General features: G+C 41.1%; 1 protein-coding gene across 7 annotated transcripts in view; it reads right to left on the minus strand.

The window, feature by feature from the left end:
* MEF2A (myocyte enhancer factor 2A) overlaps positions 1-22981 on the minus strand; it is an 82160-nt gene that overhangs the window by 3910 nt on the left and 55269 nt on the right. The window contains exons 4-11 of one of the 7 annotated variants that reach the window (XM_058847308.1): positions 22609-22740; positions 22394-22543; positions 19293-19512; positions 19043-19102; positions 9148-9338; positions 7571-7594; positions 3947-4073; positions 219-345 (exon numbers count right to left, since the gene is read on the minus strand). In XM_058847308.1, the coding sequence (XP_058703291.1) occupies positions 219-345; positions 3947-4073; positions 7571-7594; positions 9148-9338; positions 19043-19102; positions 19293-19512; positions 22394-22543; positions 22609-22740 (1031 nt within the window). The remainder of the gene's footprint in view (positions 1-218; positions 346-3946; positions 4074-7570; positions 7595-9147; positions 9339-19042; positions 19103-19292; positions 19513-22393; positions 22544-22608; positions 22741-22981) is intronic. The other 6 variants (XM_058847304.1, XM_058847302.1, XM_058847303.1 and 3 more) reach the window with 6 other exon arrangements.

Here is a 22981-nt window from a genome sequence, read left to right on the forward strand (position 1 = left end):
CTCTTGCCAAACCTTTCAGTCACTACACAGGTGCCTCCTTGGTGAGAAGCTGAGCCTGGGACATGGCTCATTAGCTGGAGGCTGGAGGTGACTGAAGGGACACAAGGATGTTTTGCAGCACAGACAAGAGATTAAAATGTGCTGAACATTCCCTTGGTGCAGCTGCTCCAGAAGAGCTGAAGCCCCCCCAGTGCTGCCCTGGTACCCTGGGTACTTACACAAGAGAGCTGAGGGCCGCGGGACCGAGGTGGTGCTGCTGCCAGGCAGACACCTGCCCCAGGGACAGCATTCCTGGGGAGTTAAATCCCTGCAGGGCAGACAGGTCTGCGCTAGTCAAGGAGTAATCTAGGAGGGAAAAACAAAAAAACAATCAAGTAATGTATTGGGGGGTTTATAGATATAACATACATATATAAATAAACACAAAGGCTTTCTGCCCAAAGCAAATAAAGGCAGCTGATGCAAAGGAATCCAAATGTGAAAACTCTGAAGTCTGGGAGCAACCCTGCCAAGCTCAGGGGGAGCAGAGGCCTCCAAATGAGAAATTTTTTTTGTGTTCTTCTTTCAGTTCCTTCATGTTGCTGTCAGGGACCTTGTTCCAAACCCACAGGTACAACACATTAACGCAGTGTATATACAGAGGTGTGCACCTTACAGTAAGACCTGGCATTTTTGAAGACATTTCAAAATGAAATAAAAAGGAAAGAGTCCATGTGAGGCACTGGACAGGGATGGTGAATCTTGCCCCGAATTCACTGCAGACACCTGGGCTGTGGTTCAGGTCCCAGGTGGGAGGTGGCAGCTCCTCAGCCAAGACACAGGTACCATTTGGGGGGCTCACAATGCCACCGAGCTCCTGGTCCAACAACCTCCATCCAGAACCAAGCCCTGAGCAGCACCGGCTGCCCAGGCAGGACAGGGACCCCTCAGTGCAGTCCTACTGTAGCACATCCCATCCTCTCCCTCCCGACAATATCACTACTCAATGTCTGATTAAACTGTCATCTCTGCATCGCAGGAACAAAAGAAACCTCTTTGTGTGGAGCAAGAAAACACCATTCTTTAGAAATCCAACTTCAGAGGACCTCAGAGGGCTCGGTCCCTTCCAACCCCAGCCAGCCGGTGGCTCTGGCTGCCTGCAGGGCTGCCTCACTTCTCACTTCATTCACAGAACTGAAGTTGTTTGCACTTGATCATTATCACTCATGTTTTCGTTCAGGTTTGAAAACAAAGTCAAACTCTGCTTTAAATTATTTTGTAATAAAGCTTCCTTAAAATAATTTTTAGTCTCTTGAGAATGGGACAAAATGTGAGCAGCCAAACTCAAGCTGCACTGCCACCAGAGGAACCAAATGTTCCACTTAAGTTCAGCTTGGCTTTAATTTGTGTTTGGGGGGCTTGGGGTTTTTTTATAATATTGTCCTAAAATGTCTCCAGCAGTACAATCTCCCTCTCATTCTCCTGAGATGAGCCTTCTTGAACAACTCTCATCCACTGACCTGCCTGAAGTGGATAAAGTCTTGATTTCCCTAAAACAGCTCAGCTTGGGAGGAGAATCCAGGGCCAGCAGGGGCCTGTGCTGTCAGAGACCCACACACATTCCTGCAAGAACCTTCCTGAAGGCCTCAGGAGTCCCAGCTGCTCCCAGCAGGTGAAGCTTCTTAGGCTCCCTTTTTGTTTCATTTCTTCTCACTCATTTGTCACTTCTGCTGAAACTCTGGAAACCCTCACAGGTATTTCTGCACAGCTTCAGAAAGGTTTGTCCCAAAATGATTCACCCAAAAAGTCCCACTTGCAAGACTAAAACTGAATTTGAAAAATAAAGGAAAAATAAAAACTGTGCAGCCCTTGCAGTGACCCAGACATGCACTGAGCCTTCAAAGCAGCCAGGCCTCGGACACCTGCCCAGTGCAGCCCAGGTTCGCCCTGGAGATGGATGTGCTGGGCTGATGGGATCTGTCAGAGCAGACCTAAGGAGACACTGACAGGAATTCAGTTCCCATGTAATTTCTTTCCATTGCAATTACAGCTTTTATGACCATGGACAATTAACTTCTGACACTTCAGACAGAACGTGTCTGGTGACAGGGCTTTGAGGAGGTTATTTTTCCAAAGAGCACATAAGTCACTACACAATTAGCTGCATTATTAATTCCCTATATAATCACATATCTGCTGGCAGTGACAGGACACCCCTGCTGCAGGAGTGACCTGACATGAGATGTACACACAAGAGCATCTTCTGCACCACAGAAACTGTAACTCTGGTGACCCCCACAAGCAGCAACCCCAAGTTTGTACCTCTGCAAAACAACTGCCCTGAAGCCAGGAATTTATTTATGGCTTGGTGTGCTCTGCTCAGGTGTCAATTACTAATTAACTAATTGCAGGGGGCTTGAAATTATTCTTCTTTTAGTGCCAGTAGAACCAGTAACTCAGTTGATTCTGGCCCTTCCTCCAACAATCTACAGAATACCAAAACAGATTATATAAAACAGGGTATTTGTGGAAAACTGATATCCAACATTTTAATTAAGGATTCAAGAGCTGAAGCTATCCCTTCCAGTCCTGAAAAGAACAACCCTATCAATCCAGAAAAACAATTAAGGTATTTAAATTTTATCTTAGTCCTTGAACTGCAAAACTGAAATCGTGCTGTAAGTGGTGACTACCCTGAGAATCCCCAGGCAACAATTTGGTTTCAACATCAAATTTCTTTCTGCAAATCCCCTGAAAGGTTCAATCTAATAGAAACGATTCTAAAGTGTGTGAAAACCACTAAAGGCTAAAAGCTTTGCACAAATTATTTGCATTATCAAAGGAAATGGGCTGGAGTTTAAAATCACACCCCAGTGGTACCAGCACTTGTCCATTACGCAGGACATCAGTTCCCACTGCCTTTGCTGCTCCCTGAGATTCAAGCCCCTCTCAGCTTTTGGATATTTCAGCCACCAGCTCACAGGTTATTCTGAGTGAGGGATGCAGCCAGCGCTGCTCCTCAAACAGCATCCAGCTGGACAGAAGGGATGTGTCAGGTGAAACTCAGTGAGGCTCCTGTGAGCAGGGACCAGAAGGGTTTGCTCTGAACAGCCACTGAGCACAAGAGCTGAACCAGCTCCGGGGCAAGAGTCAAAGCAAGGTCTGCATGTCCAGCTACCCACACTTAACTGATCAGCCAGAGCCGTTCCCTGCTGCCCGTGGCACTGCTCCTGCAGCCCAACTTCTGCACTCCCTGCTGCAGGGCAAACACAGCCCCTGGCTGAGGGGTGTGAGGAGAGCACAGCCCCTGGCCCAGGACAGCCCCTGGCTGTGGGTGCACCTTCCTGGCTGCAGCAGCGCCCAGGGCACTGCCAGCTAACGAGCTCATTAACACTAAGAGATACAAGAGGATGTGAGGTGTTTGGCTGGCTAAACTAAAAACTGCACTGAAGACTTTCAAAGCTAAGAGTGGAGAAAATGTATAAAATCCCATCTTTGGAGGGGTGGAATTCCACCAATGCTCTGGTGGATGTTGGACAACCTTTTTGGTGAAGAAATTTTCCCCAATATCCAACCTAAAAGTCCCCTTGTGCAACTTGAGGCTGCCATTTCCTCATGTTCCATCACTTATTACTTGATTTTCATGAACTACTTTCCCAACCAGCAAACCACTCATCACTTTTACATTACCCAATTCCATACATCACACCCAGCTTGGATAAAAAGTAGCTTTAAGGTCCTGCAGACAATAAAAGTATCTGAAGAACAGAAGTACTGAAGGAACAGCTATTGCCTAAACGTGAGGCACTCCAGTTCCTGGCAGGATTGCCACAGACTCAGTTTTGATGAGTAAGAGCCTTCAATTGAACTGAACAGGAAAACAAAGTCAGGTGTCACAGAAATGTGAATTTCCTGGGCTTCTGACTGGCGTGGGCGCAGTCGCAGCCCTGACCCCAGCAGGGCTTACCAGTGTTGTAGGCAGTGGGCATGGCCGAGTACACGAGACCCTGCGGGGGCAGGCTCGGAGTCGTCACCGACACCACGGGGGTGGCCAGGGGCTGCGTGGACTGAGAGCTGCTTATCCTTTGGGTATTCTGCAAGGGATGGAAATAACAAACCTTGTGAGACCGGGGACAGCAACGGGAAATGCAGTGCCAGTGTAACAGAGCATTGCATTCCAGCGTGCTGCTCTGCTGCATCTCTGAGTTAGGAACGCAACCTTTTTGTCAGGATTGGTTTTCTAAAAAAACTAAAATATTTCAAGACAACCAAAATGATCTTGGCAAATCGAAATGAAAAATTAATTGAAGGCTCACCGGGCCACTTCCCAAGCATGCAGATTTCAACAGTGTTAGCAATGTAGGGCACACAAAAATAAATGCAATTTCTTAGAGACACACAAAACAATTCTCAGAAGTTCTTAAGTGATTTAAGAGTTTTGATTCTTATTTTTGAAGAGGTTTTAGTGCAGATGGTGAGGTGCAGTTCCACCAGAAGAGATTCTCCCACTTCACAGTTGTTTATCCAATTTTCCAAATTTCAGCTACCAGTTTTGACACTGTGCTGACTACACCTGTCCTGAAAGGAACACAGAGATCTTCTAAATTTGTGTTGATAAGACTTCAGTGATAAAATAATCTTGCTGTTCCCATGGTTCCTGAGAAACTGAGAGAATACTTGTTATAATGCAGATATGTTTCCAAGCAAATGACACTTGACTTCACAAAGAGCAATGGTGCTTTTCTGACAGAGAAAATAGCTAAACTAGATTGTCTCAGGAAATTTAACTGTGGGCACAATTCGGCTTTTTAATAACAGTCTTTCTTTCCCATATACTGGAATGAACATCTGCAGCAAACACATCACTCAAAATAACCCCTAACCAAATTTGCTGGTTAGAAAATTAATTAAACACTGTGGTGAATAGCACCAGACAGCAAAGCTGCTGCCACAGAACGTTCTGATCTCCGTGGTGGCAACTGCAAATCTTCCTGAAAAATATGAGGTTCAACATTTGGCTATGACAAATACTGTCAAGAACCAAAAATGCTAGGGTTTTATTTTTCAAGAAGAGATATTTACTTTTATCTGCAGAACTCGTAGAATTCTCTACACCCGGTATTTCTACAAGGAGCTGGGTTTCTATCTGCTGGAAATGTCATTTTTTAAAGCAAACTTCTCTCTATCTCTGAAAAAATATTTGCTACAAAAGGAGCAGTTTCTCATCGCTTTGGTAGGGATCCATTTCATAACTTTACAAAACTGAAGTTACTACTCCTTTCCCTTATTTCAGACACAGGTATTTCAGGATCTGCAGCACTTAACTTTTTTCTCCACTCTAATCTTGAGAGAATGAGCAGCATTAAAAATGCATCATTCCCTTAAAAATATCAGAATGAGGAGGTACAGAAATGGGGCTGTATTCAATTTTAAACTTAAATTTATGAAGATGAATTGAGGGTTATCAATCTTGTATCTTTCCCATTTAAAGAAAGAAATATGTATCACAGCTCCCATCTTAAAATTAGCCACAGCTGTCACTGGCTGCCAGCTTCTGATCTCTCTCGTGTCTGGCTGCTCTGGAATTCCCACCTTTGAGCCTCTCAAGGATTTGGGGGCTCTCTGACATTTGTTGCCAAACACACACATTGGCAGATGTGCCCTCCCTCCTTCAGAGCTCCCAGGTTTCAAAGCTCCAATTCCCAGAGAAAGTCCCTCTGATTTTCTGTAATTGATCCCTTTAAATCACTTATGTACTTCTGAAAATCTCCCCTAGACCAAGTTTATCTGGCATAAAGAGATGTTATTAGAACAGATTTTCATGTCTGTCAGGAATTGACCTTTCTCCAAAGCTTTCTTGGATGGCTGCCTATAAAGTTGGGATTACTGCATAATGGAAAAGTAAAGAGGAATATACTGGGAAACAATCCAGACCAAAGGATTTCCTTACGGGACTTTTTTTTTTTTTTGAGTGGCTAATAAAGGTGGTTTTCTGAGGTAAATTCTTTCTGAATATAGTTCTTGGAACACTCAGCCACACAAAGATACTAAGCAATATTTAGATGAGCCCAATATTTGTTGTCCTTGGAGATTCAGGACAAATTTCAGGATCTCTTTTTTTAAATCTTTTTAAGTGGTACAAATGTAGCAGGAAGAATTCAGCATCTCTGTCACGCTCCGCTACCGTCGGTAGCTGCTTTTCATGTTCAGTGCTCAGCTCCAACACGCAGAGCGAGTGTTCACAGATGGATTTGGAGGAATTAGCAGCAGACAGAACCCTGCAGGTGCAGCTTGTGTTTCCTTGCCACGTTTGAGGCAGACTCTGCACCTTTCCTTTGTGTGAGTGCTGCTGGCAGAGCCGGTCCCAGTTTCTGGAGCCACTAGATGGCCCACGCCGCACGCGGGACCCACGGCGGCTCCATCCGCAGGGAATCCCCCAGGCCAAGGGTTTTCATTCCAGTGCCATCTGATAAAAGTGCTTTTACACTGAGGTTTTGTTCTTGCACTGAAAACCAGACACTCCTCTCTGAAGGCGAGAGGAAAGTGGGAGAGCTCTTTAAGTGCTCAATGAGCAAAACATCCCAATAATGCTTAAAAACTTCAATATTGAATATCAAAAACTATTTTCCCTTACTTTTTAAATCTGTTTCTCATGTTTAAGTTAAAAATCAACCAGCAGCATGCATTCATCAAGAAATTTATCTAAATCACTACATTTTCCATGCTTTCATGCAATTAGAGCCTCAAATCAGCAACAGGTCCATGTTCAACAAGTCAAGGTCTGTAATAGGTTGACTTATTTCTCTGATTCTGACACAGCATCTTCTGCCTGGTTTGTGCCACAGCAGCCAAACAATTTGAAATTTGCTCTAAAAATAAGTTACAAATTATTTTAGCCTTATGTTAATTTTCCAGACAGAACGCCAAATGTTAAAACCTTTTGGGGGAAAAAAAAATAGAAAACACACAAATCCCAAGAGCTTCCTTTTAAAAGCAGAATATCTTTCCACTGGAAAAAAAAAGGTAGAATTATTCATTTGCAATTCTCTGTTCCTTTTGGTAAACAGGGAACACCCCTGTGGTTTGATAATCTCACGCAGGATGAAATAATTCTAACCTCCAAAAAGGTGACCTCACCAGCAATGATGTCATCCCCTTGAAAGGAAGAGAAGTAACACAGGGCTGGTGTTACAAATCTGAAGAACTTCACAAGTGAAGCCACTTTCTAAAAATATTCCAGTAATTTAGGGGATGGGAAGTGATTATTTGTATTTCATATAGAAGGCAATACAAATCCTATAGACATGGACAGTTACTTTGTAAGGCTCTTTTCCAATGTTCCCTCCAAGAAAAACAGAAACATTTTCAGGAAAAAAAAATAGAAGTTTACAAATGGCAAGCGCTGACTTTGGATGTGTTTTCAACTTGAATTGGTCGGGTTTTGAGTTTGATAAAACAAATGTATTTTTGTCTGCTACCAAGGGAACACTGGAATTATTTAAAATATGTAATGAAACTACAGTTAAAAAGCTGTAGTGAAAGACATTTCCAGCATCTTGCTGTCTCTCAGCAAACAGCAGCCCAAACTCACCAACTCCAATTCATCCTCCTCCGACTGTACTCAGCAAACAAGAGGGATAACACAGTTACTAAAAATAGCATTGCTTTCAAATGAAAGAAAAAGTCACGTTTGTGCATCAGGATTTTGATTCATTTTAATTAATAATGTGGATTTGCCACCTGATTCTGTAGATAATACTGCTAGAAATGTAATACTTCGTGAAATTCGTGTCACATAAAATTTGTACTGAGAACACTGGCTTTGGGGAAATTGGTGCAGCAAGAGCTTGGTGACCCCAAGGACACGGCTGCACACGTGGATGTGCAGCACGGCAGTCTCTGGCTGTCCTGGTCCAATAAACCAGCTCAGCAACAAAACACTTTTCACATACAGCCATCATTCCATGCCAGCATCTACTCTGAAATCTCCCAATTTCCCCAAAACCACAAACAAACCCAAAGCTGAATATGATGTTCTTCACAACACAACATTAAATAGGTGCTGTGTACCAGTAACATCAGAACTGCATTATTGTTGCCATTTCTAATTTGAAGTGCAATTGTCACTGTAATGATCAGCCAGGGTACCTCCTATCTCTCCTACACTTCAGTATTCCTAGAAAAACCTTTTTTTTTCAAGATTCATTACTCTGAGGCTAATTATAGCTTTTGTTACTTGGATTAATTTGGTATTATTCATCATGAGTACCAGCAACAAATGTAAGCACTTGTGGTGGCTTAAAGACAAACAGGAATTATACAGAGAGTACTTGTGTTGTTTATATCCTGCTCCTCCTGGTTATGGCCCATTCTTCCATACACAGAAAACATCCACAGAGACATTGAAAATTTCTACATGGCAGCAAAAGACTAAGACCAAAGGATTTGGCCAAGTAAATTAAAGGAAAAACAGAGTAACACTTCCTGCAGGACCTGTTCTGGGCTCGAGGCCGTGGTTGCCTCATGGCTGACACGAAACTCGTGTGCTATTCCCAGCCTGGCTGGACAAACATCAGTGCTCAGTGCAGAGCAGCCCTGCAGAGCATCTCAGCGCTCTTTGATGGCCCCGCAGGACAGCCAAGGTCACGTTCCACGGTGCCACATCAGACCAGTGCTGCTCTCAGCCCTTCCTCACCACGGAAGCTGCACTTCACATCCCACAGCCATTACAACCCAGGAAGAACAGGTACAAAATGTGCTTTAGGGCACGTTAATAGAGCTCACATCACCAATAAGATCAGCCATTCCTCCACGGAATAATGGACAGCCCTTTTTAAAACCCACATCCTCCAAAGCACCGCAGTTCTCAGTACCAAGTCAGAGGGATGTCAGATCAGAACACCGAAGTCCCCAGCCCCATCTCTACGATTGTGCTCTTACCATGTTTAGGTCAGACTGCTGTTTGACAGCTGTAAAAATTCCTTACAAGCTGAACTTCTCCCCATGTCACAATTTGTACTTTTGATTTTCATCAGTGGCATTTCAGAATACAAACACCCCTCTATTCCTGTACCCTATGGTAAGCAGGTGAGACAGTTTCTCCCTGTGCATGTGGGCAGAAGAGTCCATTTCCACAAAGCCAGACCCAGAACAAATGTTTTAACTCACCAGTGGCGGCATCATGCCCTTGCTGGAGGGTGGGATGACGACACGGAGGTCGGGTTTGCGGTTGTTCATGCCAAGGTTTCCTCCTCCTGGTGGAGGTGGGGACTTTGTAGGCATGACTTTGCCTAGGCCATTCCCACCACCACTGGTACCAAGTAGACTTGGTGAAGCTCTGGAATTCACAAACCCATTTCCTGAAAGAGGAGAAACGAATGGACCGTAAGACTGAGGAGAAGGACAATACAAAATTTTGGTGCTCACGTACCAGTTATGAAATATTTATTTCCTAAAAGTTCCGATAACAAACTTCCCACAAGGGGCTGAGTATTGAACAATCGAACAAACACGAACCACTCTGACCAGAGGATCAATATGGAAAGGGAATATCACTTCAAGGGCACACTGTGGCAGCTTAAACGCTGAGAAGAGCAAATTGCCGAAGAACTATTTCTAATAACATCCGTTGTGTTTAGTTTGCCCTTTGAAACTCCTCCAGGCTGAGGCTGCAGAAAAGTGAGGGTTTTGCACAAGTCCACTTGGTCCCCACCCCCACAAAAGAGAGCATGGACTACACTGAATTGTTGCCTGTGAGAACAAAAGATCAGCTCTTAAAGTCTCTGTTTCTAAAATTTATTCTTCATATACCTCCAAGATCTGTAGGACTAATTTCAGCATCAATATTTACTGTCTGATTGCTATATTTAACAAGGGGAACAAATTCTTTCCCTTCAAATTCATTCCAGATATACACATCACTCATGCCCATAGGTTTATTTAACAAAGTCTTTCTCTATCTTACTCCTGGTACTTGTTTTAAGTAGAATTGGACAAGCCAAAGCCTACAGATCCAGGATTCAGCACTGAAATCTCCAAAAGCTGAATACGGTCAGGATAGAGTCCTCAGCTCACACTTAGAACTGACCAGAAAACAGCACCATGGCAGTAAATCAGTGAAGTGCCCAGTATTCTATTTTCCCATCCTGACAGAAGCACCAATCATGTTAACCAAAATATATTTCTCAGAAAAAAAATTAAAGCCACATTCCAATCACAGAATATTTATAGCAACAATTCCCAAAATACACAAACCTTATTCAGCTGCAAACAGAAAAAAAGTTGTTAGGGAGAATTTTGCAACAGGGAACCCCATAGTTCACCCTACAGAACCTGTGTGTGTGTGTATAAATAAACACAATTCATAGTAAGATTCTGTTTGCACTAATACTGCAGCTCTGAAAGCAGCTTTTATAGGCACAATTGGGGAAAAGTCTATGAGACAAAGTTCACTGTGTGGGAAATTCTCTCCTAATCGCCCATAGCACCACGCTGGCATGAATTTTGCATTATTATTCTAATTTGAATAGGCCCTTATGCCCAATCCAATTTTATTGCATTAAATACATATTAATCTAAAAGCAATTAAAATAAGAAAGTTGTCAGTGTCACATTCTACCATCTTTAGCAGCATTTTAAATGCCTTTAAAAGCACAGCAAGAAGGAAGAACAGCAACATGTCACAGCAAGGGCACAAAACCTCATGGAGGTGCCTGGTATAACCAAGATACTCAGCCAGGGCACATGAGAACCTCGATGGGAATTCACCAGGATGCTGCGAGGCCGCCTCCTCTGGATTTACTCACTGTGTGGATTTCCCACTGTGCCAAAAGCCTGACCATACATGGATGATCTGATATGTCCCTTGAGTTTTTCAAGGTTAACAGAAGGTTAACAAAGCAAGGAGGAGTCATTCTAATTTAGTACTTTCCTGAAGCATTTGCATAGGAGGTATGGGAATATGACTTTTAACTCAGAACTTATGGGGGAAAGAAGGAACACAGCAGAAAGTAAAGTTTTTAATGTCAGCATTCTTCCTTCTGTATTAAAAACCACAGCAAACCCTCATTTTGTGATTAAAGGATCTACATTCCTCAGCAGAAAACAGCAGAATTTATTCAGATGCTTTTAGGGTAGTGATAAAATTTAGGTGGAGGGGTTGAAAAGCTCGGCTGGAGCTGAGAATACACACTAGAGCTAAATATACTCTTGACTGGTAGGAGAAAACTCTCCACAGCTGGGTCACATGGAAAAACCAACAAGCCAAAAGGAGAAATTTAGTTCCGTGCTACCCATAAGGTTCCTGAAACGGAGATGGTTTTCGTAGAATCATGATTTTGTTAACACAGTTATGCATCAATTCCTATCCATTATAAATGAGGGCAGCATGAGCTACAGCCAGCCTGCAGAGACTGAGAGACATCCTACACAATGGACAGGGTAAAAATTACACGGATTTGAAAACATGCTAGGGAGGAAAAACACCAGAAAATGGCATAATTTTCACTAAATTATACCTGAAACTTTGTTATGGCATCCCCCATTTTCAGCAAAAATGCCAGAGCATTTAAAGAACTTAATGTTATAATGGAAGCAAAGTCTGGGCTTTAATACAATCATCAGCAGCATTTTATTACTCACTGGGGCTGTGTCACCTTTCCATGGCAGGGCTGTGAGTTCTGAGCAGTTTAAGCTGCACAACAATCCCACTCTGTACAAACAATGGGGTTCTGTACAGCACTTTGGGCCATCCTATGATACCATTTCCTGTCCTCTGGTTCAAGTATTTCAGTAGCCTGTGTGTTAAATCTGGACAGTGTCTCTCTTCCACACCCAATCCAGTCATTTCCTGAGCCCTTACTCCAAGGCTCTGCCAATCCTTCAGAAACATTTCTTGCTTTTAGTGGTGCTGTCAAAAACAACAAACTCCCTGCCACTGCCTGCTCTCCGCAGTATCAGGCAGCAGCAGGGCAGAGTCAAAGCATTTCTTCTGACAAAAGGCTGAGCACTTCTCAAAAGGAGTGTTTAGAACATATTAAAAATGGGAGAAACAGTAACAAAAAATATCCTAAGTGTGCAATAATACCATGGGTATGAATCCCATTGCAGCCCTTTGTGATAAAGAGCAGGCACTGAACACTGAGCAAACACTGGAGTGTCTGTATCGATCATCTGAAGGATCACAGGCTAGGGCTGCAATAAGAGTGCAGAATATTCATTTTTAGTATGAAACTTCAAGCCTTTTTCCTTGTAATAATCTAATAAGAGAATCAAATTACCAGTTAAGAGTGAAAGGATAACTGAACGTGTGGTATTTCTTAGAGCAAGGTCAGGAGCCAGAAAAAGATAATGATTACAGGATGATGCAACTACACAGCCCTTTGCCAAACCGAGGCCTTAATAACCCCATAAATTCTACTTACTATTTCATATAATACAGAAATTGTTTCTGCCCTACCCACTATAGATCTTCCCCAAAGACAATACTTTATGTTTAAAAACATTTTCAAACTGCATATGGAAACAGAATATAAAATCCTACATGTGTGTAAAAATACAACCGTTTTTACTTAAGAAGGAAGAGTTTTATTTAACTCCAATTCCTTAAAACAGACACGAAAGCATGTTCAAAACAGTCCTTTGGAAAACAGACACCAATGCAAATATAAGATCTCAATTATATGAATCATAATTTAATTAGATTTGATGATAACAAACCCTGCCAACATACATTAGCCTACTTCTTGTTTAGTCAGAAAGTGTTTACTTTTGAAACAACTTTTTTTCTGAAGTGAAATGTTACAACCCACCCATGATACCAACTGGATATTCTGCCTTCAGAGACACAACACAGCTTAATCTCATTTACTGTCCTGCAGCCCAAGACACAGCATTCAATTACATGAGCCAGACTCATATTTCACTACATAAATCACATCAGCTGAAACAATGAACACACGTGGCTGGAAAGTACTCCATGTACTTATTACTACTCAAGAAATAAATTATAGGCATTGATGCCACTAATTTTTTTTTTATTTTTTTTTCTGGTGGTTCATTTTGGACAAAAACTGAACACAATTATACACAGCTTTGGAATAATTGTGGGCAAGCAGCTAAACCATGTAAGATTAAGCAAAAATAAGGATTGTAGTAAATAAATATTTATGCCTCCAGTGACATCATAGAACCCAACAGACGTCACATATTTAGAAGCAAACTGAAAAATGTGTTTGCAACACATCATTGATTCACAAGGCCAGATAAGATCTACTGAAGGAAAACATTTACATGAAGAACCTTGGGCAGGAGGACATATTGCAAGTAAAACCAACAATAGCATTTCTGTGTGCATTAGTTGCTCAATTTGTTTACTTTTGGGGTTTAGTATGACAGATTCAAGTGGAAATTAAAAACAGCATATGCCGTTCCTACCATTTTCAGCTCTGCACAGCAATCACTGCTGATTCTACCATCACTTCAGAAAGCTCCAGTTCTGTATTAGCTTTGGAAAGAATTTACTGTAATATCTCAAGGAATCTGAAATAATTGTATTTCCACTGATCTTTACAAATCAATGTTTCAGATAATACTATAATCAGAATTAAAATACACCTTTGACAGTAACATAAAGTCTTGAAACATGTGTAACATGTAAGATTTATGCTTCTAAGGCAGTACTTTAGGTATTAAAAGGCAGCAAAAAAGAAATACACATGACTAAATGTCAAGGGAATGCTTAGTCATGTTACAGAACTTTAAAAAGAGCTCATTTCCCAGGTTGTTGGAAATTTTCTTTTGCCTACAGCTACATAAAAGGAGAAAGAATTTTCAAGGATATTTAGCATTTAAAGGGGTAGTTATTATTCAGAATGCAACAGCAAACATAAATAAAGACATATTGCTCTTGTATCTGAGTGAAACATCACCAACAGCAACTGGATGTCTTTTAGGTCTTCTGTCAATTAAACAGATTACAGTTAATTACATCAGTTTACTTCCTAAGCTTGCTGATTTCTGTGTGTCTATACAAAGCCAAAATATAGAGAGGCAGAGAAAGGAGGAGAGAAATGCAATGTTTACCACAGCCTGGGATGTGGCAGTGTATCCTGAGCAAGGGGACATTATGTAAATGTTGAGACTTACTTTAACAGCTGGGAGATTAATAATTTGTTCTGTGTAAGGAAAATTCTAACCAGAATTGTCATGTAAATGGCAGAAATTTTGGTAAGATAACAAACACACATAGCAAGATATGAAATTTCAACTGAAACCTAAGGGTAGTTCAGGGGCTGAATTGACCTCATGTCATGCAGATGGATGGTTTCCAAGGAATAAGAGCTACAGTTAAAAAAAAAAAAAAATCAAATACCTTCTTTCTTCTTACCAGCATGTTTTTTATGCTGATTTCAGCCAGTCATTTCTTGTGAGCTGATTTAATCAGAGATCGATGGATGGATCAGCCTTTGTTGTGTGCTGACAATGTCCAGCAAAGGAGAAGTGTTCAGCTCACACTCTGTGGCCCTGCAGCCCACTCCTACAACTCCTTTTTCTTCAGGAGAGCCTGGAAGCTGCAGCAGTCAACAGGCTGATCTCATGTTCCTCAGGGATCCCTCAGCCCCTCCCCTGGGTACTGACCTGTGTCCTCTCCAAGATCAGAGCAAGGCAAGCCACGATGCCTCAACACTACTGACAGCACAGCAGGAACCTTTGTGTGCTGCATTTAGCAGCAGGTGAACAGATATTCTGGAGCCAGATCCCTTTCCATACAGCTGGGAAGTAAGGAGATGTGACTAGGGAAAGCCTACCTGGGACTGATCCTCCCTGTCACACTGAAGAGGAAGCACAGACCTGAAATAGCAGCAGGAGTGCACAGCCCGAAGTAGGAACATGCTCAGGGTTTATTTACAGCTGCTTTTTTAAGGTGGTCCCCTCCCACAGGGCCAAGGCCTGTACCTGATGCAGGTTAAGAGGCTGGCACGGGGACATTATGTAAACGTCAGAGTGGGGTGGAGGCAGAAGAAAGCTGCTTTCTTAAGGAAGAGGCTGATAGCATCAATGCAGAACATTTGCCTGAAACTGCAAGAGGTGTTTTTCAGGAGTCAGTTGGATACTCCTACTGGGGTGTCTCATTTCACAAACCAAACAAGACTAGAAAGGTGTGCACAGGGAGCCTTTCTGTTATTGAAGCCTCTGGTACACTCCAGACTGCAGCAGATTCAGACTTGTGCAAAACCAAGCTCAGAGATTCTTTCATCCTCACACACAAAAAGCTCCCCCCATCAGCCAAGCCCTCAAGACAAAGGGAACACCATTTACACCTTTGCAGGTGTGGCTATTCCCAGTTCTGTCTTGATCCCTTTCTGGCAACTCCAAGCAGTTTTACAGGTGTGTGCAAGCTGTCAGTGGCACCTCTGCAAAATCCCTCCTCGGGCCAGGATTGAAGACCACACAGGATCTAGACTGAAGTAGAGATCCAACAACTCACAAGACACAGCTTTTCCAACAGATACAGCCTTCAGTTCTGCTCCAAAGAAAATCAGTATTCCTGAGGTTATTTCACATTCTCAGAACCTGAAGATTAGTGAGGACATTAGAGAAGGTACAGCTCTGGAACAAAGAGCAGAAATTCAGTACCCAAGCAGACCAGGTCCTTTTATCCATTCTCCTGATGGTAAAAATGTAAGAGGAAAGACAATTTCCATTTATTTTTTCAAAAAAATTAACTGTTTCCATGATTGCATTATTGACCAGAAGGGCTATTTCACTGACACAGAAATGTGCACACAGAAATTACTGTGTCTTTGTGAAATCAAAAACAGCCTCCACTTGCAAAAATTCCTTAAGAATCCTCTGGGACTGGGAAGAGCTTAGGTCTCAAGGTTTACGGTTTTCATGCAGCCTTGGCAATGAAAACCAGCTCAGGTCCTTGGCATGGCTCTGGCTCAATACCACAAGTGCAAGGCTTGGAAGAAAAAGCAGAGACAGAGTAACTGTGGTGGCATTTCTGAGCTTTCCTGATTCTCAGAGTCCTCAAGGATGGCACAAGGACACTGCAAGTGCATTTCACTGGCAACCTGTGGATGATTCATGCAATGATACCAATCTGTTGGAACATAGCAAAGCAGAACTCATGGCAAACTGGAATATATATCCATCCATCCATCCATCCATCCATCCACCCATCCATCCATCATCCATCCATCCATCCATCCACCCATCCATCCATCCATCCATCCATCCATCCATCCATCCATCCATCCATCCATCATCCATCCAGTCCTAAGCCAAAGAAACTCTCCCCTGTTTCTGGGCTTGTGAGGCTCTACTTTGCCAAGTGTTCTCCACATCCTGGTGATATGAGACTCCTAGAGCACCTCTGATGCCCATCACAAATTGAACAAGGTTTAACATTGACCAGGAGCAACAAGATCGTCAATGTTCTAGCCCAGAAAAATTTCATCTAATTAACAGAAAAAATAAATGAGCTCTAGAGCAAACTCCATTATAATGCTGGACATTTTTTCCCCTCTCAAAACTGGTATATTTGCCAAGTAAAAATTTTCAGCAAATGTTTTTTATGTGGTGGGTAGAATTTTAAAAATATTACAAAATGAAAATGCTTTTTCAGAGTTATGACAGCTGCATGTGAAGTAAGCTCTCAGTATTATAAAGTGATCACAAAATTTTCTGTTCTGGATATAAAAAACCACCTACCAATCTTTGCTACAACATGCAGATATTTTTACTCAAAGTTATTTTCCACAGAAAAACTGTTAAGTTGGCAGATTGACTGCTAAAGCAAATCATTTCCATTCCAATCAAGTTACCCAGGACTTGAGAAAAAGACTCATGTGAACTCAATATGAGCCATTTTATGCAACATCTTTGTTTGAACTGGGTCCCAAATAAGCAATATAACCTTTACTTGTTTGTTACTAAGAGATAAAGGCATTTAAGTGTCTTTCAAGGAAATGAGAACAAAATCTCAGATGCACAAGAACTTCATAATATTGAAGAAGATTAGTTTTTCCTTGATTTATTTATTTGTAAGATAATATCTGGGAATAAGGATATGTCAGTACTCCATCTTTACCTCTGACATCACTCCTATAAATTGTGAGCTGCAAATTTGGCACGTGACCTTTCACTACATCCATAGGAAAATTCCCCATTCCTAAGAAGTTAAAAAATAACCTGGAAGCTAAAAGAAGAAAATCGATTTTTTAAAAGTGAATTCTACAATAAATGTAGCAAGAAACTAAAACCATTATTGTCTGCAGACATAATTAACAAGAGATACATTTCAACAGCAGCTGTCAAGCTCAAGTTGACAGCAGATTTAGTCAATCTGGTTACGTATGATTTCTTGATTGTGGCTGTAACTGAGAAGGTTCCTGTGCACCTGTCAGTAGTTAAAAGTTTTTATGCCATGACTTACAGCAAGTGGAGCTCTGACAACTCCTCTGATTTAGCATTCTGGTGTTAACCAGGTATTTGAGTTTCACTAGAGGTACTTAAAGATGTTCCTCTGTTCTTGTACAGTCACAACTCTCACTTGCATGACAAACCTTTCTAGAAGTGAGTGGGTATATGTATAACATCTTGGGTGTGATGTTCTGCAAAGTAAGAGATAAGTGATGCATTTTGACTTTTTACATAAACTATTAATAAATGCAAGGAGGCAAACATTTTACTGCATTAAATATGTTCCCAAGGCTACTGTAACTGGGCATTTCTAGAGTTTGATACCCTATGGCAAGCACTGTAACCACTGTTTTATTTGCTTATTGAAGCAAGGAGTCTTCAATCTGAAGCTGCTCTTAATAAAGCCTGATTTGGGAAAAGAGGCCTGAAACAGCCTGATAATAAACTTATTTAGTCTGACTTTAAAAATTCTATGGAAATCAACATCTGACCTCTACAGTTTCTAAAAACAGTCATCTTTTTTCAACTGAGGATGTTTCCTCCATTTAAAATTTTGCCTACCTGATGGAAACCACTCTTTAATATTTCATATCTTTGCTGCACATAGCCAAGGAATGGATAAAGAGTGGAAAGTCAATCCTGTGCTTTCAGCCTTGGAGAGTTGCAACATTTTTTATTCATCAATTCAATTGCCTGACTCGATGTTCAAAGAACTTTTTCCCAGCTGCCACACTAAGTAGCCAGTGGGCAAACACTGAAAGGTCAACAGTTGCTTCTCTAATTCCATGCTATGAACACTTCCCAAGGGGGGTTAGGTGTGTTTGCAAATCTGACCTTCAGCCAGCACGACTTCCAGTGGCAAGGAGGAACGTGACCAAAGTGGGTGAGCTGTCATTTATTTTGTCTGTCTGTGGCACGACACATTTCAGTGGCTGCCTGCCCCTCTATCAGAGTGCTAAATTTTGTTCAGGAGACAAAATACTATTGAAATGAAAAAGTGCTATCATATATTTTTACTGAAGGCCAAAAAATACTGTGGATTTGATTTTTGGCAAGATATCTATTTTGTTTTCAAAAGAAATTCTGATCATCATCCAAAACTAAGACATATCTTTAGCTATCAGTTTCCAAGATTTATTGCTTTCTTCATATCATTGCTAGAAAATGATTAGCAAGATACACATGGCAATACAAACAATACGGTCTGTATTTGCTTCATTCTGATTGGCACCACAGCCAGCATCAAACATCCAGATCCTGCAAATACTGAAGTTGAGAACTGAGCTGAGTTGCCTTTAGTGCAGTAATTCAGATTTGGCAAACATAAGATGTTTTTAGAATGCTGTAATTATACCTGTAGAGAAACACAAAAGCAGCAGCAGCACACTACTACTGAAAGCCACTAAAATAAAAAAGGCAAATATTACTGAAGTGGAAAGGGCACAGCAATAGAAAGTTAAATGCCTGATAATAATTTATAAAACTTGACAATAACAGTGCAGCTAAAATAATTACAACCTTTGTTCTTCCACGGCCACTTTTTCCAAAGAGTCAAAATAAAAAATTGCTTTTGAATAACTGAGAAACTGAAACCACAAGACTATTTTTTATAACAAAGGCACAATACTACACTTACCCACTGGACTGGTACCAGCTCCATTTGGCACTGAGAGATCAGTTGTCCCCAGCATTCCACCTAACCAAAATAAGCCAGAGCATTAAACTGACTTGCCCCGTTAGGGTACCGTGTAATTCTGTACATCAAAACTTCAACTGTGCAAATGCACTGAAACCACCGAGAACTTGTAACTTGGGAGGGTTTTTGTGGGTTCTGACAGAAGATGCCAGGGAGTGTGGGGGAAAGGGGCAGCAGCAGCAGAGCTCACCTGCGTTGCCGGCGCTGGGCGGTCTCTGCGGCGCCCCGGGGGACACGTTGCGGTGCAGGGTGCTCTGGGGTGGGGACAGCATGGTCGTGTCCGTGAGCGAGGAGCTGGCAGCCAGGGATGGGGACACCAGGGAGCTCCCTGGGTTGCTGTAGGTTAAAGTGTTGGGATTGGACACTGGAACCGTCACCGACATGGAGAAGTTCTGGGCGGGCAAGCCGGGCTGCGGGACAGAAAACGAGGGACAACAAGACAACACCGTTAGCATTAACTGTGTTTGCAGAAACAGCACATTAGAAAATGTCTCAGTTATAGCAGTTTGTTGGTTTTTATTAAAGTTAATTCTGTTAGTTTTTAAACTCTATTAAGCATACAGTTTTAAAATATCCATTTGTTGTAAAGTATTGTGTTAAATTCTTACACATCACATAATTACAAATCCAAAGAATTTACTCAAGCTTCGCACATATGTAAAATTCAAACAGAGAAAACTGAAAGTATTCATATGAATTCACAAGCTCATAAATACAACAGATTTAACAGTTAATTTGGATTATTACAAAGCAATGACAAGCTAAACATGTCTACAAATCAATGAACTGTTGTACCTTCAAAATGTAGCATAAACATGCACGTTACAAACAGTTATCACACAAAAAAGAACAAGTTAGTAAAAACATTTTCTAATAATAACTTTGTCAATATATTGCTACTAATCTCGAAGACTTTGTTTTTCAATAGACTAGAAAAATAAACAAATCTTTAGGAAATCACAAAGTTCAATAATTTGAATTTAAACATTTCAGGTTCCCCAAACCCCTGCTTGAATAACCACTTCATTTTTTTTGCAAATCTAATTTTTTTAATTCTAGTTTTTACAACATTATTTAAAAGGCAACTGTTTTTCTGCAGTATATATGTTTGTTATTCAACAGCTATTGAATCAAAAGCTGAGCTGCCTGCCCATCTATGGTACTCATTTGGTCATGACTAACTTCTTTGGCCTTTGTCTCATTCCTATCCTTTGACAGTGATGGGTTTCTGAAACAAAAGGGACTACTTTTTTTATTTTTTTTTCACAACTCCCATAATTACTGGAAACAAAACCATGACAGGTACAATTTAAGGGCAAAAACCCAGTAGAGTATTTACTGACAGGATAAAGAGGTGGTAGTTGTGATTAGGAAGTTAAAGGCAGATGACCAACACAAATGACCTAGGAAGTACACTTTAAAGAATGCAATTTCATCATGTGCAGCTTAAAAATCATTACAATGATACTTCTGCATGAAAAATCAGATAATACAAGAAATGTAACAATAACTATACTAATTAAAAGAGCAGAATATATTCTCTACAAGAAACAAAATCTCCTACTAGTGAGAGCCAACAACAATGTCCCTACTGAAGCATTCTAAGAATAATCATCAATTTTTGGCACAGATGGAAGGAAAAAGTAATGAAGCAGAACAACACAAAGCTAGCAAATCATTCACAGTATCTAACCAATGACAAGCCCTACTAGTGCTTGTTTTCAGGGGAAACTACTTGAAACTGCTCACTATCTACCAAAACCAGGGTGTTTTCACACCGCACGCTGTCAAGCAGCTCAAAGTAAACTGGAAATACCTGAAGTACGCTGAACACACGGCTAGGAGGTGACAGCTAGGACATTTTTTCTGTAGGCTTCTCAATACAGAACCAATAAGTGACAGCCTCCCCCCACACCTTACAATAAAGGCTGTCTCTGCCCATCTATGGTGCTCATTTGGTTAGGACTGAATTCTTCACGCTTTGCCTCATTCCTATCCTTTGACAGCAAGGAGTGCTCAAGAACAAGAGAAACTGTGTTCTTATACAGCCCCAGAAGTATTGAAAACAGAAACATAATTGGTCAAATTTGAGTTACAAATACAGAGCTGTAGAACTGAAAAATAATGTTGCCCTTTTAATTTACACTGATGTTCACACATTTAGGCTGTTCACCAAAAACCCATTTAGCTTGGTGTGGCAGTGTTGTTATCACTGAGAGATGAGGCCTGAAGATGTCTCAACACAGAAATGTCAGATAGCAAAACCTTCAAAACAAAGAAAACCCAAAATATATTGGCTTGATTCAAGCATGAAGTGCTAACAGAAGTGATGCTGGGTGTCAATGACTGTCAGTTTGCTGCTCAGTCCCCAGAGATCTCTTATGCTCTGAACGATTAAATGGTTTCCAATATCTGCAGTCATTTGGAGACACTACTCAAATGCCCCAGGGTCTGTGCAGATTAACCCACCCAGTCCATCTCCTTTAACTGCTGCAAGATTTGCATTCTTAAAATATTCAAAGGCTGTGCCAGAGTCCTGGTATTAGTTTTCTTAGAAAATACTTAGTAATACTCAACACTAGCTGGTTTTTGTAGGTGGAAATTAAATGTCACCATGAACACCTCCACAAAAATCATGCAACATTTCCACTCCTTTTATCCCCAAACTGAAGTTCTGGAGCCAAGTGACTTATGGCTGCACACTGGGTTGGCACATGGGAGAAAATTTTCAATTATCTTTCAGTGTCCAAGGAAGTATCTCTTGGAATTTCAGAAGGAGCAATCTTTTGTGGCTCTCATTGTGCAGCAGTCTTGATTTTAAATACCTAAATAACTTTCAATATCCAGACTTGAGCAAAATTAATTCTACTGGTTAGATGACAGAATTCATCCAATTCTATCTGCCTGCTTGTCACATACTGTAAAATCCTGATCACCAGATATATGAAGGCCCACAAAATGTAAATAAATGGTCCTACATCCCACAACAAAAGCCTATCTTGCTAAATATTTTTAGGTAGGATTAGGTAATTGAGTAGGCTCCTGAAATTTTGAAATGTCTTGTGTCCCAAAGGTATGAAAAACTGGGAGTGCAAAACCAAAGCTAGAGATGATTCTTCTTATTCTTTACAATAAAATGTATTTTAACAAGACCAGGTATCACAATTTCATTGTTCCTCAGAAGTATTTTTCCCTTCTCAAGCCATTACATCCTCTTGCTTTGAAGTGATTTTCAGTGGTAAGCAAACACCATGAAAATTCTCATGCATGTAAGAGAAGCACAAACCATACTTTAGTACTCACTGCGATTTTATGATTCCGCATCATATTATCAAACTCTTCATTAATTTTTTTATATTTTTCTTCTGTATGTGGCGTGAGCACATATGAAGTGTCAGGGTCCGGGCTGTCGCACCCTCTGTGTTCCTTCTTGTTCAGAGCCTAAATAATGAAGTTAATAAAAAGGATCAACAAATAAAAAGTAGAGATAAAATAAAAGTACTTACAGGGCCTCGCTTGAAAATAAAATCACTATCTTCATTTAGTTTGCTGAATCTGTCCTCCGATAGCGGACTGTGCTCAAAGTAATCGTCAGCATCAGGGCTCTCACAACCATTAAGGCCTTTCTTTCTTAAGGTCTGAAATACAATTGGAAAATTCACATACAAATCATACTAACTTGCCAAGAAGTTTTGTACACTACTGAATCATTCAGAGCCCCTGAAACTACATTAAACTTTCACAGACAAAAGTCACTGTGCAACAGACAGAATCAGTCTTTCAAGATAGTGGCAAAGTAAACAAAGAGAAAAGGTTCACCCAGGTGCCATCTCACAGGTAACCTCCCCCTACAACCACTTCATCTCCCCAGCATTGCAT

Source organism: Poecile atricapillus, chromosome 11 (assembly GCF_030490865.1).
Source record: "Poecile atricapillus isolate bPoeAtr1 chromosome 11, bPoeAtr1.hap1, whole genome shotgun sequence".
NCBI classification, from domain to species: Eukaryota; Metazoa; Chordata; class Aves; order Passeriformes; family Paridae; genus Poecile; species Poecile atricapillus.